This window comes from Petromyzon marinus, chromosome 21 (genome assembly GCF_048934315.1).
Source record: "Petromyzon marinus isolate PM22_M1 ecotype Great Lakes invasive population chromosome 21, UKy_Petmar_22M1.pri1.0, whole genome shotgun sequence".
Lineage (NCBI taxonomy): Eukaryota > Metazoa > Chordata > Hyperoartia > Petromyzontiformes > Petromyzontidae > Petromyzon > Petromyzon marinus.
In genome coordinates, this window is record NC_133687.1 from 9783715 (window position 1) to 9803110 (window position 19396).

Here is a 19396-nt window from a genome sequence, read left to right on the forward strand (position 1 = left end):
AGACACGAGGCGTATCGCATGCGCGTTTGCTTTGTAGCCGTAGATCAGAAAGTGTCTGCAGAACTGCCGGATCAGCTCGGAGTTTCCGGTCCCATTTGTGCCTCCCGCAGAGTCAAATACCCGCTGTCAGTGGCCAGTGCCCCCCGAGAGATAGTCCTCCGTCTGCAGCTGTACGGGGTCATGGCGCTTCCAGCAGGCACCTCGCAGGACGGCTACAAGCAGCAGGAGGAGGTCCTAGGATGGGCCAGCATGCCGCTCTTCAACTTTCGCGAGTACTGTCATTTTTGCGATCTCGTTGCTTCAACATAGGGCTGTGCATTGTTGCAATCATTAACGGCAATACGTTGCCACCATTCAGAGGACAGACGACACCGCCAGCCGTTCAGGACTAGTCTCCCAAAAGACGTCTCTCACCCCATTTAAAGCGGCGCGTTCACATTCATTCTCTGGGACACGGCTCTCCGTCGTTTATATTCTCACTTTCCCGTGCGTCTAATAATTCAGAGAATACGGTCGTAAGGGGCGGGGAGATAACCTGGTTCTCCCCAAGGTCTATTGGGTAATCTTTCAATTTCGAAACGTTTGGACCGTGGTGTCGGCATACATGGCCCACTCATCTTAGACTCGCGTCACGGGATCTTTAACGTCCTCAGAGTATTACGGGTAATACACCCACGGAGTATTAACGAGGGCAGCCGCATGGTTCAAACCTCGGATCGGCGTGCCTCCTAAACGGGTCGTGTTCCACTTGCACCTGAACTTCGCGAATTTGTGCTGCGTGAGCCGCCCCGCGTCTCCCTCCCTCCCGAAACAGGAGGACTTCACAATTCTGGAACAATCGCCTGACGAAGCTGGTTGTAACCACCAGCGAAACGTCGTACTCGAATTGTGAATGCTGTGGGTTTACTTTCCAATACACCGGTGTGCTGAAGTAGTAACTAATCGGCACGTTCGGTCTACGCGACAAACCTCACTAATTGGCTGTGTTGGGTGGTGGTGGTGGTGGTGGGCAGGTTTAACGGCACGCTCATATTTACGCGATCTAACCCTTTTGACAACCTTATCATGGATAATGCCGGTCGCGAAAGCCGACGCGTTAATTCGTTTCCCCTCCCTCCCTCCCTCCCGGGCCCCCCTTGCTAGTGTCCTCGCAAGCGGTAGTAAGCTGCTGGAGCTATGCTCCGTGAACCCCAACGGGATCGGAGGCGGAGGGATAGCTGCCACCGTCAAAGACAACGTCATCCTGCAGGTGAAGCCGCCCCCCGCCCCCCCCCCCTTTCACTTCGGTACGCCACGCGCGAGCGTCCCTTTGAGCTGGCCGTCCATTCGTCACCTTCCCCTCGGCATGTTTTAGACGTTTGGAAAGTGCCAATGGAGATGGGGGGGGGGGCTCCGATGATGTGAGCACGGTAAACTTTGTTGTTGTTAAATTTGCGGTTGGAGTGGCGGCACAAAGCGATGATAACTCACGGAAAGGGAAACAAGTAATTCTGCCCCTGGCCTGATAACAAGCCGCCGGTTCCGAGGTCATTTGCAAAGATGACAACCGTGTGTCAGCCACAAGTAATTCTACCCTTAGCCAATAACAAGCTGCCCTGTACCCAATGTCATTTGCAAAGGCACAGGTCTGTGACAGAGCAACAACATCGAGTCAGGATTTTTTTTTTTTTGCGACAACAACGCAAGCCTGGTACAATCCGCCGATCGACATTAGAGCGGAACAGAAACTCGGCGAGAATTCGAATTCGGCGCGACGGCACCGTACGTGCATGATGGAGGGGGTTCGGGGGGTGGGGGGCGGGTGAGTGAGTCAGGATTTTAACTGACGTTGCAGCATCTCTCTCTATCTTTCTCGGTCATTGCAGATCGATTTCCCCGAGTCGAATTTTGACGTCACCTTCCTGACGCCCAAGCCGGAATCCTGCACGCCGACGCAGAGGCCTGACGCGGTGGATGAGGCCACGCAGCAGAAACTCTCCACGCTCCTCGACAAGCGCTTCCTATTCGAGTGAGCCCCCACGCAACCCTTTTTTTTATTATTCATAATAAAGGTTTTTGGGTTAGATCGCGTTATTTATAAATGTGTCGTAACCCTCCACCACCCGACACGGCCAATTAGCAAAAAAAGTGTCACGTTGACAAAAGACAAATAATTCACTACTTTAGCCCACCTTTATTACGAATAATATTGGTCGCGAAAGCCTACGTGTTAAACCTTTTTTTATTATATTTTTCATATTTTTCCCTCTGGCGCATATCCTAGTCGTGTTCCGACTGGCCGTTGTTGGCGAAACCTGAGCTGAAACCAAACCGCGATACAGTGGCCTAACGAGACCTCTTAATCTGACCCAGAGCGGGGTGGCCGAGCAGGGTCAGGGATAGTATCGCCGCGTCTTCCGCGCGTCTGTCCGTTGTGCGTGACGCGGCTCTGTTTCTGCAGTCGGAAAGAAAAAAAACCCAACACAAACGGGCGCTTCCTGAGCCGCTGCGGTTTGTGCAGTGATGATGTGTCGGTGTCGTGTTGTGGCGTCTGTCTCCTCGCCTCCCTTACCTCCTCCTGCTCTTCATCCTCCTCCTTTGTCTCCCGCTCGCTGTCCCGCTCTTCTCCCTCCTCTGCTTCCTTCCATTTCCTCGCCCCCCCCTTCCCCCCCCCCCCCCCGTTTCTTCCTCATCCTTCCCGTCTTTATCCTCACTCTGTCCTCCTTACTTTCCTTCTCCCCATGATCCTTCATCTTACTCCCCTTCCTCTCCTCCTTCACCACCCCCCCCCCTCCCCTTCCCCCCAGCCTGTCGGACAATGACAAGCGAGCGCTGTGGGACCTCCGCGCGCTGTGCCTGGGGAACTGCCCCCCCGGCGCCCTGCCCCTCGTGCTGGCCGGCTGCCCCAGCTGGGCGCACGCGCAGCTGCCCGGGACGTACGCGCTGCTGCGCGCGTGGCCGCCGCTGTCTCCCGTGCGCGCCCTCGAGCTGCTGCACGCGACGTGCGTGGGTGACGGGGCCTGGGTGCACCAGCACGGCGCGGACACGTACACGTACACGCGCACACACGCGTATACTACGTACACGCGCACACACGCGTATACTACGTACACGCGCACGCGCGCACACACACGCACGCGACAGGTGCACCCGCACACGCGGCGCACAAGCATGTGCACGCAGACGTATACCATGTGGACACACGCCCACGCTCGCGACGCGCACCCACGCACGCACGCTAACGCGACACATACGCACGTGCGACAGATACAATGCGCTCGCCTTCGATCGACTCCGCTTGACCCATTCATATCGTGTCCCCCGCGTATTGTTCTGCCCCCTCTCCCCCCCGTGCGTCGTGCCGCCCCCGGTAAGCTCGCTGTGCTTGCCCTCACCGCACCCCCGCAGGTTCCCGGACCAGGAAGTGCGCCGCCTCGCCGTGAGCTGGATCGAGAACCTCTCGGACGACGAACTCGCCGACTACCTGCCGCAGCTGCTGCAGGTGGGGGCACGCGGAGGGGGGGCGGGGGGCCAGGGGTGGTGACCGCTCGTTGCGGGCGCCGCGCAGACACCGCGCGTGTGCCAACGCGACGCGCGTGTGGCACCGGCTGCCCACAGCGGGTGTTTGACTCTACAGGGAGGCACAAGTGGGACCGGAATTCTTGAGCTGATCCGGCAGTTCTGCAAACGCTGTGTGAAACCACGGGGGCGACCCCTGCGTGTTGTTGTTGTTGTTTGCTGCTGCTGCTGCTGCTGCAGGCCGTGAAGCATGAGTGTCACCTGGACAGCGCTCTCGTGCAGTTCCTCCTCGCCAGAGCCATGAGCAGCGTCAACATCGCCCACTACCTCTACTGGTGGGCGGCTCAGCAAGCGCACCACCACCACCGCCGCCAACAACAACAACAACAACGCTTCGTATTCATATCGCGTTCCGAATGCAATCGCCTATTAGCAATTGGAAAGTGCCCCATTTACAGGTGCTGGGTGGATTATACGGTGGCTTGTGGGGGAGGCTTTCATCCAGCAGTGGATTCACCCTGTCTGATGATGATTGACGATTATACTTTCACCCTGTGTTATTCTGAATAACCTTGCAAGATCCGTAGATTCTGCAAGAACGTTGCAGCACGTCAGTGTAGAACTGTCGGGGGGGGTGATTGGTGGGGGGGAGGAGGTGCAGATGCCACAGAGAGGGCAACACTGCGGCACAACCTGGGACCCCGCAACAACCACATGCACCACACGCGCCACATGGGTGGGCGATTTAACCATTAACCTGCCCCTGCCGGCGCCCCTTCTGCCGGTGCCAGGCTGCTGAAGGACACCCTGGACGACGAGCAGGCCGGCGAGCGCTACCAGCTGGTGCTGGGCGCACTGCTCAGCTGCGTGGGGAGCCGCCTCTCCGCCCAGCTGGAGCACCAGGCGCGCCTCGTCCACGAGCTCACGCACGTGGCCACGCGCGTGCGCGCTGCCACTCCCGGAGCCGCTCGCAAGGTGGGTGTGGCGGTGGCGGTTGGTGCTGTGGTTGGCGGTGGGTGCTGTGGTGGTAGTAGGTGCGGTGGCGTTGGTGGGTGTTGTCCGCATGGGTCATGTAGCCCGCATGCCCAGCCACCGCTTGCCCAAGCAGCTTCTGTTTGGCCGGATAGAGGGTGCTAAATGAGAGAGCGGCACGGGCTAGAGAAGTCATGGAACGATGTTGGTTCGAGAGGATGTGGAGCTGCGTGGACTTACCGATGACTGGTATCAGTGGTGTCGAAATCGGCCTCGATGGATAAGGCTCGTGAAGGATGCTACTGGTCAGTTGGAGGCAGTCGCCCTCCAACAGCAGCGGACGGCAGAGGAGCAATGCTCACAACAATGGGCGGAGTGCCGGGCGGCTAAAATGCAGCAAGTTGACACAGGAAGCGGCACAGCTGGTGTATCTGCCAGTCATCTCCCATGGCACCTGGGTCTGTCCCATGACCTCCTGGCAGTGAGCCTTCGACACTTCACGTGACCTCAAAGTGCACCTGGCCTGGCACAGTCCCCCCGGGGTGACTGTCACCGCCACTTCGTGACGAATGGCAGATGTTGTTGTTGTTGGTAATGGGTGCGGTAATGGTGGTGGGTGTGGTGGTGGTTACCAGGTTTTGGCACACGAGACTGGCAAGCCACCCCCCCACCTCCCCTCCCCCGGGGCGGCAGTTGAATCAATGGTGCAAAGTTCGTAAATTCACCCTTCTCTGTCTTTGTCCACTCAACAGTACAAATGGCTAAAACCACGGTCAGTCGATTGGCAGGTCGTGCGTAGGTGGCGAGGTGGTAAAGTGTTGGTTACACCCACCTCTTCGCCGTTTGGCAGCGCTGTTTGAAACCCACTGCCGTGCTCTGCGCTGCTGGGTATGCAGGCCGCTCTGAGAGAGGGCCTGGCGGACGTGGAGAAGTTCTTCGAGCGGGAGGGCGAATGTCGCCTCCCGCTTAATCCCAGCCAGGTGCTGACGGGACTCAACTTAAAGGTGAGCCTGGGCAAAGGTATTCCGGTTGCGGAGCGAATACATCATATATGGTTGCACTTATTACACACACAGCGCTCGCCCACAAATGAACCACAATAGTTTGCTGATCTCGTCAAGGAGCGTAAACCATCACGTGAACTACGGTAACCCTCGGCAGCAGCAGCGGCTTTTGGCGAACCATCGAAGAAAGATGGTCGCCGCATTGCGCGCTTCCAGATGCAGAATCAGAATCGGAATATTTATTTATACTGGAGGAATTCGATGAGCCGCCGCGACCCCTCACCATGACAAGCGGATTGAGGAACGAACGAATCTGATGAGCTGTAAAGCTCTTTTTAACAGATGTCCAGTCGGGGCGGGTAAGAACTTTACAACAACAAAGAATACAAAAGCACGATCGGAGTGCTTCTGGGACCGTCTTGAACGCTCTTCCTACCCGTATTAGGAAGATATTGGAGATATGCACTTTTAAATCTGGGATTGAAAACTAATTTCTCTTGAATTGATTTTCGTGTTTAGTTTTGTTGTCCTTCCCCCGCACCTCTGGTCATCACGGTTTGGCTGCGTGCTGGTTTAACCGGTCCAGGGCCTCTCTTAGGTCGACTCGGCCTTAAATGAGTACCTGGTGCTGCGTGTAAACATCTCCACCGTGATAAGATAAAGGCGGCCGGGCGTGTGGTGTTGGCCTTCCTTTATAGGTACTCGCAAGCAGCACTTGCCCCAACAGTGTGTTAAAGGCTATACGGGGGGGGGGGGGGGGGGTCTTTGCCTGTGTTTTTTGCGTAGGCTTGCTGTTACTTCACATCAAACACCACGCCTCTGTGTCTAAAGTTCCTGAACCGAGATGCCCCCGGAGATGACATCAGCGTCATGTTCAAGGTGAGCTCTCGCCGGCCAGCACGGGCGCGCTCTGTCTCCGGGAACGAGGGGGCAGCCCATGGCTTCGCTCGCCTGTCACTTCGCCTGTCACTTCGCCTGTCACTTCGCCTGTCCCCTCAACGTGAGAGAATAAGACTTTGTCAGCGAGCATTTTTGTTGCTGTGTGTGCTGTGTGCTTGCAGTAGTGTAGGGGTTAGCGCGCTACGCTAAAAACCTGGCGACCCGGGTTCTATCTCCGCTCAGTGACGGTTATCTAAACTGGTCCTGGGCCTTCCCAAGGTATACTCGGCCTCAAAATCAGTACTTGATGCAGTGTGAAGTAAACATCGCCACTGGGAAGACAAAGGCGGCCGGGCGTGGTGCTGGCCAGCCTCCCCCTTGGTGTGCTGTGCAGACCTTCATAGTGCTACCCGCTAACAGCACTTGCCCCAACAGTCTGTTGAGGCTGCACGGGTGGGGGGGGGGGGTGGGGGATCTTTGGCTTTGTCCTTTCTGTTTTAGTGTGCGTTAGGGCCGTGCACGCTGAGTTTGCGCGCACGTGCACACTTTGCACGAATGCGCGTTCCCCTACCTCTCTGTAAGCGAGCGTTGGCGTCCCCTTCCGTGGGTGCGTGCGTGCGTTTGTGCGTGCTTGATCAGACGGGCGACGACCTGCGGCAGGACATGCTGACGCTGCAGGTGATGCGCGTCATGGAGAGCGTGTGGCTGCAGGAGGGCCTCGACATGCGCATGGTCCGCTTCCGCTGCCTCTCCACGGGCAAGCAGCGAGGTGCGCGCCATCGCGACGCCAACGGCCCCCCCCCCCTCCCCCGTCTCTCACAAAAAAACTCTTTGAACTGTTAAACTGTGTTTTTATTTGACCAGGTTAAATCCCTGGCTATCACAAATTATATTATCGTCTAAATGCGTGACATTGATTCTTAAATTTGGAGGGGAAAAACCGGAGCACCCGGAGAAAATTCCACGCGACCACGGGGAGAACATGCAAACTTCAATTATACAGCATGCATAATGTGACCTTTATTGTGTCCTCTGGTCTAACACTGTTTGAGACCAGGCTCTAAAGAAAGCTGTCTCTGGTGTGGACCAATCAGTTTCAATGCAATATATTACCGGAGCATGTTTTTTGTTTGCATGTTCACCACAAGTACTGTGTGTGGTTAATGCAGACATGATTCCTTGCAAAAGGTTTCAGGTTGGTTGTTTTAACACCTTAACTAACGCCTGTTTTATCACCAGAAAGGCTAAAACCAATTCTTAGATCGAGCATGCATCAGGGTCGGGATCGAACCCACGACCTCCTGCATACCAGGCGAGAGAGTTAACATCTGACCACAGGCGCGGCCCCAAGCGGGCACCTCTCTCTCCCGTGCTCCTCCACACACTCGGCGGATTTCCGTTCCGCCGTCTCTTTGGCAGTGTCCGTCTCCCCGACCTCCGCGTCGTAGAAGGTCACACGTGGCCCTTCTCTGATGCCTCGCAGACGACGCGGTGAGCTCGCCAAATCTCGCCACTTTATATCCAAAGCTGCCGGAATATGTCGGTGGATAGCGTCGGGTTCTTTGTAGCACAGGAGGAGGAATCCAATGAGCTGTGAAGCTCTTTTTTTTTACAGACGTCCAGTAGGGGTGGGTCAGAAAGGTACAACAACAAACGATACAAAAAAGGAAGTCGTGAGCTCGATCCCGACCCTAAAGCCTGAATACACCGTATTAGAATAATAATAATTTCTACCAATAGATGGCGCTGGTACGTTGTCTATTCCCGAGCACAGTGAAACCTTGGATTGGGAGCATAATTCGTTCCGGAAACGTGCTCGTAATCCAAAGCACTCGTATATCAAAGCGAATTTCCCCATAATGAATAATGGAAACTCTGATGATTCGTTCCACAACCCAAAAATACTGTATTCATATAAAAATGATTGATGCAAAATACCTTTTTATATTTTTATTATTAAAATTTAATATAAAGTAATCAAATTTTTAAACTGCATTTAATCGTGGCTGGTGTGAGGGAGACGAGAGAGAGAGGAGGAGGGTTATTGTGTAGGACGACTTTAACTTGCAGTACAGTTGCTAAAGAACAGTCATTACACTTGGACACAAAATTTAAAAAAATGCTTTACGCACACACACGTGGTCACAACACTATAGTACTGTAGTAAACAGTATACACGTGGTCACAACACTATAGTACTGTAGTAAACAGTATACACTTGGTCACAACACTATAGTACTGTAGTAAACAGTATGTACTTGGTCACAACACTATAGTACTGTAGTAAACAGTATACACGTGGTCACAACACTATAGCACTATAGTAAACAGTATACACGTGGTCACAACACTATAGTACTATAGTAAACAGTATACACGTGGTCACAACACTATAGTACTGTAGTAAACAGTATACACGTGGTCACAACACTATAGTACTATAGTAAACAGTATACACGTGGTCACAACACTATAGTACTGTAGTAAACAGTATACACTTGGTCACAACACTATAGTACTGTAGTAAACAGTATACACGTGGTCACAACACTATAGCACTATAGTAAACAGTATACACGTGGTCACAACACTATAGTACTATAGTAAACAGTATACACGTGGTCACAACACTATAGTACTGTAGTAAACAGTATACACGTGGTCACAACACTATAGTACTATAGTAAATAGTATACACGTGGTCACAACACTATAGTACTGTAGTAAACAGTATACACGTGGTCACAACACTATAGTACTCTAGTAAACAGTATACACGTGGTCACAACACTATAGTACTGTAGTAAACAGTATACACGTGGTCACAACACTATAGTACTGTAGTAAACAGTATACACTCGCACGGATGTTGACTATACGAGTGAGGCACGCCGACGGAGACCGAGCATGGGAGATGATTACCCACAATCCCGCAGCGAGAGAGAGAGAGAAGAACCATTGGCTCAGTTGTGATCACGTGACGCTCGGAAGACAAAGCGTGTCCTGTACACGTACTGCTCGTATTGCAAGACATCGCTCGTTTATCAAATTATTATTTATTTAAAAAATTTGCTCGTCTTGCAAAACACTCGCAGACCAAGTTACTCGCAATCAAAGGTTTCCCTGTATGTTACAGGGGTAGATAAATCTGGTAATTGTTAGTCATAGCTTTCTGGTGGATCGTGGAGCCCGTTGACCTCAACCAACGTGGACTATCGCACGCAGTGCCTGTATGTCTTGGCCAGTGCCGGTATATTTACCACATTTCTTTATTCATCCAGGATCGCCACACCGAGTCGTTTGACTCGTTTTCAGGAGGGTCCTGCCGCTACATTGGGTATTTAATTTAAAATTAACGAGTGTTTGTTATTCAAGTCGGATGAAACCGAAGCCCCCCGCCTTGCGCGATTGGGGCAACGCTTTATCCCCGTACAGATGGGAACAGGTGGCGATCAGTCCACTCGCTCTCGTCCACCTGGCGAGCCAGGGATTGGCACCTCCTTGATGCCCACGGGAAGGGAGTTTCACAACATCTGTGTTGTGATCCACCAACCCTCCACACCCACACGGTTTAGCCCCTATTCTTGTACAGGGCAATTGAGTTTTCAGGTCCATACGGCATACAGCCGTTTCAATATGGGCAAAAAAGTTTTTTTTGTCTTTGTGTTTCTCCCTTGTGATGGGACTTTGTAGGATGAACGTTGAGATTTATAAGGAGCACGGGGTGACCAATGAGGTCTTAATTGGTCTGAAATAAGGTATGCACTGATAAGGTGTTGACAGGTGTGGCCCTTTCAGTGCTGGATGATAGACCACGTGCATAGTTAATTTATTGCTTTCTTGTTGTTATTTGAGTTGATTAAGTTTGTTGAGCTCGCTGGCTAGGATTGGGCAAAACTTGTCCCACTTTTCACCGAGGCACCTGAAGAACAGCACAGACTAAGTGTTTCTAACCTAACATTAAAACCAACAAATAACATATTTAAGAATAGCAGTTCAGAGACAAATAACGTACATACTGCTAAAAAGAAGAATCACAATAAAGAAATGGAAATTGAAATTAAAACTGAAAATCTCATCATTGGTCCTCATGCCATCCGGGGACACCGTTCCAGTGCCCAACCAAACTGATATTATTATTATTTAACTAGCCTTTTGCCCGTTCAAGGACGGGTGTATTTCAGTAAATCTGAAACTTGCAAGCGAAAAGCAGACCTCGACGTGATATTCGTTGTGCAATTTGTAAGGCCGCGGTGACACAGACTTATTTCATTTAAAGGTTATAATCCCTTGTTCATCATGACGTCCTTTTTACTTTGATGTCTCAACAGCGTCACGGAGATCGCGTGACGTGAGGGTTCTGCCTTTGTAGTGAGGGTTGTGAGTTGACGCCGAGGAGGGGGGAGGAGGCGCCTCGCCCCCCCATGTGGAGTGACGTCACCCGCTCATGATTATTAATGGGGGGGGGCGGGTGGCCATTTGGAAGACGTCACCCGCTCATGATTATTAATGGGGGGGGGCGGGTGGCCATTTGGAAGACGTCACCCGCTCATGATTATTAATGGGGGGGGCTGTTTGATGTGGAGTGACTTCACCTGTTCATGATTATTAATGAGAGGGGGGGGGTCCATGTGGAGTACGTAACCTGTTCATGATTATTAATGAGGGGGGCTGGCCGACGTGGAGTGACGTCATGCGTGGGACAGACAGACAGACATTCTTGGCTCATTGTAGTCGTAATATAAAATGACGCGAGCCACAAACTGAAGGCAGCGAGTATAATATTTAGCAATTTAATATCGCCATCGAGCTCTGCGAGGGAGGGTACGGAAGGTACATTTTCCCTTTTGCTACGACCCCGCTGCCGCGGGAGGCTGACGCCGTGCGACGCCGTGCGACGCCGTGCGACGCCGTGTGACGCCGTGCGACGCCGTGCGACGCCGTGCGACGCCGTGCGACGCCGTGTGCCACGTGTCGTGTGGCGTGTCGTGACGCCGCATGCCGTGTACCGTGACACCATATGCCACGTGCCCCGTGCCGGGACACCACGTGCCGGGACACCACGTGCCGCGTGCAGTGTGTTGTGACGCCACGTGCTGTTTGCCGAATGACACGTGTGCCGTGACGCCGTGTGCCGTGTGGCGAGTGTCTCGTGCAGGCATGGTGGAGTTGGTGCCGGGGGCTGAGACGCTGCGCCGGATCCAGGGAGAGCACGGAGTGACGGGATCCTTCAAGGACACGCCGCTGGCCCTCTGGCTGCGCAAGCACAACCCCTCTGAGCAGCAGTACCAGCAGGTAAGGGGGCTACCGCACCGCGTGACCAACGGGCAAGGCCGCATTTCTGCCCACGGTTAATCGACTTGGAGAGCCTCGCTGAGTCTCGAGACTTTTTCACACCTCGTGCCCGCTGGGCAAGGCCGCAATTCTCAACCAGTCATCAAGGTCGCATTTCATCTGTTAATGCGTGTGTATTTGTGTGTGTTAGTGTAGCGGTTAGAGTGCTGCGCTATGAACCCGGCGGCCCGAGTTCGATTCCCGCTCACGGTCAACGCCATTGATGATTATCTGAACCGGTCCTGGGCCTCCCCTAGGTCCACTCGGCTTCAAATGAGTACCTGGTGCGGTGTGAAAACGTCGACACGGGGAGACAGGAGGCCGAGCATGGATGCTGTTCCACGCACTTGCCCCAACAGTTTGTTAAGGCTATACGGGGACGGGAGGATCTTTGTCTTTGTGTGCACGCACCCAGGCGGTGGAGAACTTCATCTACTCGTGCGCCGGCTGCTGCGTGGCCACGTACGTGCTCGGCATCTGCGATCGGCACAACGACAACATCATGCTACGCACCACGGGGCACATGTTCCACGTGGACTTCGGCAAGTTCCTGGGCCACGCGCAGATGTTCGGAAACATCAAACGGTAGTGCTCATTGTACCTCTTCTCAAATTTACTTGTGTGGTATGGTGTTTTTTTTTAAATTTGAAAGCACAATTAACCCTTTGCCGTTCTAAGGCGTCTGCAAGTTGCAGGGTGGTGGTGGGGAGGGGGTTCCCTTTCAACCACTGATTCTCGGAACACGCAAATCGGCTCGGCGTTCATTTTATTTAGAGAGGCGTAGCAGCGCCGTTGTTTTTTTAAAGACGTTGCACTCGCCGCAGAGAACCGTAGCGACGTGACCGCTGCACTCTACAATAGCTGGCGCCAAACCGCGCCACACGCGTTACCTGGTAAAATAAAAATAGTGAAATTTAGATCTCGGTGTAGGCCCGTTTGTCGCTATTTTTCAGATCTACCTAAACATCGGAAGCACATCCCTTGCAAGTACAGTAAAGCCTTGGATTGCGAGCATAATTTGTTCCGGAAACGTGTTTGTAGTCCAAAGCACTCGCATATCGAAGCACTCGTATATCAGTTGTGATCACGTGACGCTCGGCTGGCAAAGCGAGTACACGTACCACTCGCATTGCAAGACCCTCGCTCGTTTATCAAATTAATATTCATTTAAAATTATTTGCTCGTCTTGCAAAACACAGACCGAGTTACTCGCAATCCAAGGTCATACTGTACGCGCTTGTACGCGTACGTGTGTCCACACGCTCTAGGGACCGCACCCCATTCGTGCTGACGGCCGACATGGCGTACGTCATGAACGGCGGCGACCGTCCCACCAGCAGCTTCCAGCAGTTCGTGGAGCTCTGTTGCCAGGCGTACAACGCCATCCGCAAGCACGCGGGACTCCTCTTCAACCTCCTGGGCCTGGTGAGCGATGGCGGCGAGCCAGGGGATGCGAGGGCTGGGGCAGCTTGGAGGGGGGGCTAAGTGGGGGCGGTACATCGCCGCGTGTATGCTCTTACCCAGTGCTCCTTGCTCTCTCCCCGCTCTCTCTTTGGTGCGGATATTAATTGATCTGTCGAGCGTTCCGCTGGCTTCGGAGTGCTTAGGACAGACGGGGCTGGATGACATTGGTCTGGAAGCCAAATAGGCCGAGGGGCTTTAAATAATGAATAAAAATAGCGCTTGGAAATGCAGTTTTTGCTTCTGCCGATACATTGCATCAGTCGGGGCCAAGATCGCCATCGTTTCTCGTGCTGCTGATGCCGCCGCTTCCTTCCTTCCGCTTGATCACGCAGCTGTTGCAAAATCGTCACCCGACATCCAAATGGACCACACGTTCGGTCTCACCCACCACCACCGCCGCCGCCTGACGAGAGAGGTCTTCACATTGTTATGCAGCCTTTAATGAGCGTCCAGTGCGATGTGTAAATATCAGCACCAGGGGGAGACAAAGGCGGCCGGGGCTTGGGTCCCGGCCACACCGCACACACACGTGTCCCCTCGTGCTTATCTTGGACAGTGAACTAACAATGATCCAAGATGGTTGGCGAAATGAAACGAGATGAGTGGATGGGATGTTTGTAAAACAAGGTGGTGGTGGTGGTGGTGGTCTTGACGATGCGTGGAATAAACGAAGATGGAAATGAGATGAGTGGATTTATGATGGGTGACCACGGGGAGTTGTGGACAGGGAAGGCGTTAGTACGAGTGGGGAGGACAACTAGGGGAGAAGGAAGGGTGGGAATGAGATAACAAGTGGTTTGTAAGAGAATTTCGGATGGCCCTGGGATTCACAAGGCGCTCGGTAAAAGCAATTTCACCCCAACGGCCTGGACCAGGGGTCGGGCAACCAAAATAACACGAGCGATTTTTTTTTTTTTTAGAATTCGGTAAAAAAAACACAAACCCGCAATATTTCAAGAGCCGCAACTCAATGTGAATACGAGAAACTTTGGTCCTTAATAACGAACATCACGAACCAGTCCTTGGAGAGCCGCATACCGGCTCCTGGCGCCGCAGGTTGCCGACCCCCTGGCCTAGACGGTTCCATGGGGGGGAGCCCCCCCCCCCCCCACCCCCCTCTGAGTTGTGTTTCGCGTGTCGCGGCGTGGTGCTCAGATGATGACGTCGGGCATCCCGGAGCTGTCCAACATGGAGGGCCTCGTTTACGTGCGCGACGCACTCCGGCCCCAAGCCACCGAGGCAGAGGCCGCCGAGCTCTTCACGGGGTAAGGACCAACTTGCAGGCCCTCGGGCCACGCGTGATTAATCTAGATGTGAAGTTTGCGTGACTGCAGGGATCCATGCTCTTCGATTCTTTCAGTAAAGTCACGTAGAGTATAAAATAAATTAAATTAAATCACGTGACGTTTCCGCCGTGGTTGTCACACGTGATTAGTCTTATTACGAGTTTATTTTTTTTGCGATCTCTTTTTTTTTTCTATTTTTTTTTTATTTTCCTTTATCCCGGTTGTGTTGACGTCTCATCACGAGACGAAGCATCCTCTCTCGTGGCGCAGTGCGACCCGCCCCCCTTTCTGGTTGGAGAACGGCCCCGCTCAAGCGGATGTCACAGAGCTGCTACCTCTGAGATCCCTCCAAGTGACCTCTGGTCCACACACAGCCGGCGGGCGGCACTCTCCCACCCGCTCTGCGTATGAGAGTTAACGTTCGTCGCACGAGTCAAATGTATATTTTTTTTATTCTCGGATAAATTAAGTGCAGCATCGATGTTTAATATTGGTTTGCAATAAAACTACGATTTCAGGGTGAGAGTGGTTCGGAGGTCAGTGACATCGCTCGGCTGTTATTATACGGAATAATAATGATACAGTCATGGTGATGTCCTGCTCAAATAAGCATCGAGGTTGTGCTCACGTCCTGGTTACAACCCTGAGCCAGTGGTAGGAAATTCCACATTCCAATGGCAGGGGCAAAGTTGATCCATAAGATGGCCACTGTTGACCTCCCCACAAAGTGGTGCTCGTTTTTTATCGACCCCCGGGGGTAACGATGGACGGAGTCAACCCCCGCAAGCAGGACTTGAACTCGCAACCCTCCAGTGGTGAACCTCGCCTTGTCCCACCGAGCCACATGGCCGAGTCAAACGGTGCAACTTGGCATATCCGCTTGTGCGCATGACAATTTTATTAGCAATTTGTAGTTGTATACTTTATTTTTTATTTTTAGTGACTTTTTGACCTTTGCTATACTTTGCACTCCTATCGTGTTTTTGTCTTGTTTGTTGTTGTAACGTTCTGACCCTCCCCCTACTGGACATGTGTGAAAAAGGGCTTCATAGCTCATCGGATTCCTCCAGGATAAACACAGATTCTCATTTGTTTGGCTGGGGTCAGGTGGTTGGTGGGTCTTACAACAGAAACTCAATAACGAGCCACTTCTTCTTGTTCTTTCATATGGCGGTTGATTTAGATGCAGAGCAACAACTACAATTTCACATGCAGGTGGCTCAGCCTGATGGCTGCTTCGGGAGCAGCTGAGTGTATCATCGCTGTTACGTCTCCTTTGTATTTGTGGATCAGGGCATTGCGTCATTACACGTTGTTACGGTCTGTTCCGGACACCCGCAGCCGCACGCTATTGGAGAGTCTTTAATTTTCCACTCGCGCGCGCCGGGTGTCCGCATCTGCCACGCGTCGATGCTGCCGTCGTCGCAGGCACATCAAGCTGAGCCTCAGCAGCCTGGCCACGCGCATGAACTTCTTCATCCACAACCTGGCACAGCTGCGCGCGCCCGGCACCGGCACGCTGGGCTCGTCGCCGGATCGCGGCCGCCCCTCGCTCTCCATCGTGACCCCGCGTGACCTCGCCATCGCCGCCGCCTCGGCCCAGGGCCGGGCCCTGCACGCGTGCGTCACGGGCTACAGCAAGCGCTACAACCCTGACAAGTACTACGTGCGTGCCCCGCCAACCTATACAGCTACCCGCGTACCCACACTCACCTTGCCGCCCTACACACCCACACACTCGCCTGCATACGTACCCGCCCGCCCGCCCGCCCGCCCTTACTGGACGTCTTGTGAAAAAAAGAGCTTAATAGCTCATCGGATTTCTCCAGGATAAGGAAAGATTCTGATTCTACGTATCCATCTTAGAAACATGCACTTAGATAATTTGGCTGCTGTACATTTCCACATGGTAAGCCACTATTATTCGTGGCCAAGTCTATTCTAAAAAAAAACTAATAGCTCAGTGAGCCTTACCTGGTGAAAAAAATATTTAGTTTCAGTATATTTCTTAATTTGTTTATCGTGATTTCAGGGGCGGAGCCAGGGGGGGTGACGGGGTAGACAATTGTCACCCCCGAAAAAAAATTAAAAATCGAAAATCTGAAACATTCTGCGTGTAAGTGTACGACACTCGGTCTGGCGGACTTCGTGCAACTGCATTGTCAGAGCGTGTCGCCGACCGATGGTGTCTAGTTCAACAGCCTGACTCTCTAATCATTCTTGAAATTAAAATTTGTTGAATGTCACCCCGGGCTGAAAATCCTTGCTCCGCCCCTGCGTGATTTGCTTACCTTTTGTATACTTAGCAGGCTGGCTGATTGTGTAACTTCCCAAAGGGTAAAAAAAATAGCACTCCTATTTTTCTGACCCCGTGCCCCTACTGGACATCTGTAAAAAAAAGAACTTCATACCTCATCGGATTTCTCCAGGATGAATAAAGATTCTGATTCTCACCTAGCGGTTCTGCATTCTCAACGTCATCATTTGGATCTATACATCTCACGGCTTCGACTGCGCAATCAACTTGAGCTCCCGTGTATTCCATTCCCACCCTCTCCACGCAACGCTCTGCAGCTCTACTCGATTCAGGTGAAGCGCGAAGGGCACCCGAAGCCCAGCGTCATCCACAGGACGTTCGGGGAGCTGCAGGAGCTGCACTCGAAGCTGTCTATGCTCTTCCCCGCGCCAAAGTTGCCGCGGTGAGGAGCTGCGTTGCGTGCGGATCTTCTCACCCTGTTCGTGAATTAAAAAGTAATAAAAAGTTGGTATTCGCGCCGTGCTTATAGCGCGAGGCTATCGCCAAGGAGGGGGGCGCCGCTGCGTTTCGCAGGCCTCAGCCTGCAGTCGTTTGCCTGTTACGTACGTTTGCTGAGTTTCTTCCGCATCGCACATAGCCAGCTCTTGCCAATCGGAGGCGCGGCGGAGCAGGGGGCGATTATTGACACACGTGTATTCCCAGTTGGCTAACTTGCGGGTCATTTTCGAATTTGGCAATATTGTACCCGGACGGCGGCACACAGCGACCTAGTTTTCCGAGGTGGTACTCAACGTCCACTTGGAGGCACGCGGCAGCGCGTATTGTCACGGCCCGCAGTGATAACCAGGGCAGCAGTTGGATTCAGACCGCGAACCTCTGCGGCAAGCGACGAACGCGCAACTGCGGGGCCACGTCACCGCCCCCCAACGTGTACTGCCTCTTGTAAGTGTACGGCCATTCTTGTAAATCCACTGCTGGATGAGGGCCTCCCCCACGCCGTGACGAGTTGGCGCTGTGTTGACAGTGATGACGGTGATGATGAATCTGAAGGCGATGGTGTTGTTGTGAAGGTTCCCAAACCGGCTCATCCTCGGCCGGGTGAACACTCAGGAGGTGGCGGCTCGCCGGAAAATAGACATCAGCAACTACTTGGCAGCTCTCCTGCAGTACACCACGCCAGAGGTGGCACAGGTGCGAGCGTGTGCACCTGTGTGTGTGTGTGTGCGTCTGTAAAAATGCGTGCCACTTGCCCCAACGGTCTGTGAAGGCTATACGGGGTATCTTTGTCTTTGTGTGTATTATTATTATTCTGAGTGCGTATTAGTCTGGGGAGCGGAGCGGTCGTGTAGGGATTAGCGCGCTGTGCTAAGAACCCGGCGACCCGAGTTCGATTCCCGCTCACGGCCTACACCAGTGACGATTATCCGTATCGGTACTGGGCCTCCCCTAGGTCGACTCGGCCTCACATGAGTACCAGGTGCGATGTGAAAACGTCGTCATGAGGGAGACAAAGGCGGCCGTGCGTGGGTTGCTGGCCTTAATAGGCGTTTGCTAACAGACTTGCCCCAACAATTAATGGTATAGGTGAGCGGAGCAGTTGGGGGGCGCACTGCGCTACAAACCTGGTGACCCGAGTTCCATTCCCCTTACCATGATGCTGTGCGGCGATGGCCAAGGCTCTAACACCTGTCTCTGTGTCCTCCTGCGCTCTGCCAGTGTGAGCTGGTGGCGATGTTTCTGTTGTCCCTCATTCGAGACCAAAGTCAGTCAGACGCTGAGAGCTCTCCATCGTCTCCAGGTCAGTGTCTTCTTTTGGACGCCACGGTGGCTCGGAGATGTTAACTTACCTCGCCTGGTATACAGGAGGTCGTGGGTTCGATCCAGACCCTGACGCCTGTTGTATCTCCCCCGTGGTGGCACGGATTTTTCTACGGGCCCTCCGGTTTTTGCCTCCACATTTAGAATCGACGTGCGTTCGGATTATTTGGCTGCTATAAATGTTAACATCATGAGCCACTTGGTTGAGCTATCATTTGTGGCCAGGTCGCTTCTGAAAAATAACTTTCTAGCTCAGTGGGCCTTACCTGGTAAAATAATAATTGTTTAGTTTATAACTTAGTTTTTTTTCATTTTGGCAATATTGGTGTCTATATATATATTTAATGCATATACGAATAGAAAAAGGGAAAGAAAAAATTAAACCTATCGGCATCGACACCATCAGCAGCACAACACAAATCCCATGCAGCAGACGAGAAACTCTTGGCCACAGTGCAGCCGATGCTTCTGTTCAAGGGCTGCTGGGCTCTCATCCCACGAGCGCGCGGGGAAAATGCTGCTTCCTCGCTATTCTCCGCAGTCGTCATCGCCGTCGTTAGAGATGGACGGCCGAAGCAGATTAGCGCCTCCGATTAGCACGGTTGGCTACATGCGGTGTGGAAGAAGTTCAACATTCGTACATGCAAAGAAAGCAGTATCAAAAACAAAGCAGTATTTAGCCAGGAGATGACGTTAACCCTAATCGAGATGCATGATGAAATATTGCCTCCTTTTTTTCACAGGGGTGACCTGGGTGGTCTGGGAGGGTTCTAGGTGGATGGGGTGAATGTCACTCTCGTGTGTGTCTTTCTAAATACAGACTTTGAACTTATTTCCCACTGCATGTAGCCAGCCGTGCTAATTGGAAGTGACAATAGAAAGCT

The 19396-nt window shown here is 52.8% G+C and overlaps 1 protein-coding gene across 4 annotated transcripts in view; it reads left to right on the forward strand.

Moving 5' to 3' along the window:
- Positions 1-19396, forward strand: part of LOC116944414 (phosphatidylinositol 4-phosphate 3-kinase C2 domain-containing subunit beta-like) — a 52450-nt gene that overhangs the window by 20393 nt on the left and 12661 nt on the right. For all 4 annotated transcript variants that reach the window (XM_032958003.2, XM_032958001.2, XM_032957999.2 and 1 more), the window contains 18 exons: positions 111-272; positions 1144-1249; positions 1866-2008; positions 2787-2981; positions 3388-3481; positions 3739-3833; positions 4290-4473; positions 5367-5474; positions 6261-6353; positions 6993-7122; positions 11512-11648; positions 12103-12272; positions 12956-13112; positions 14307-14416; positions 15866-16103; positions 17012-17136; positions 17765-17885; positions 18411-18492. In XM_032958003.2, the coding sequence (XP_032813894.2) occupies positions 111-272; positions 1144-1249; positions 1866-2008; positions 2787-2981; positions 3388-3481; positions 3739-3833; positions 4290-4473; positions 5367-5474; positions 6261-6353; positions 6993-7122; positions 11512-11648; positions 12103-12272; positions 12956-13112; positions 14307-14416; positions 15866-16103; positions 17012-17136; positions 17765-17885; positions 18411-18492 (2450 nt within the window). The remainder of the gene's footprint in view (positions 1-110; positions 273-1143; positions 1250-1865; positions 2009-2786; positions 2982-3387; positions 3482-3738; positions 3834-4289; positions 4474-5366; positions 5475-6260; positions 6354-6992; positions 7123-11511; positions 11649-12102; positions 12273-12955; positions 13113-14306; positions 14417-15865; positions 16104-17011; positions 17137-17764; positions 17886-18410; positions 18493-19396) is intronic.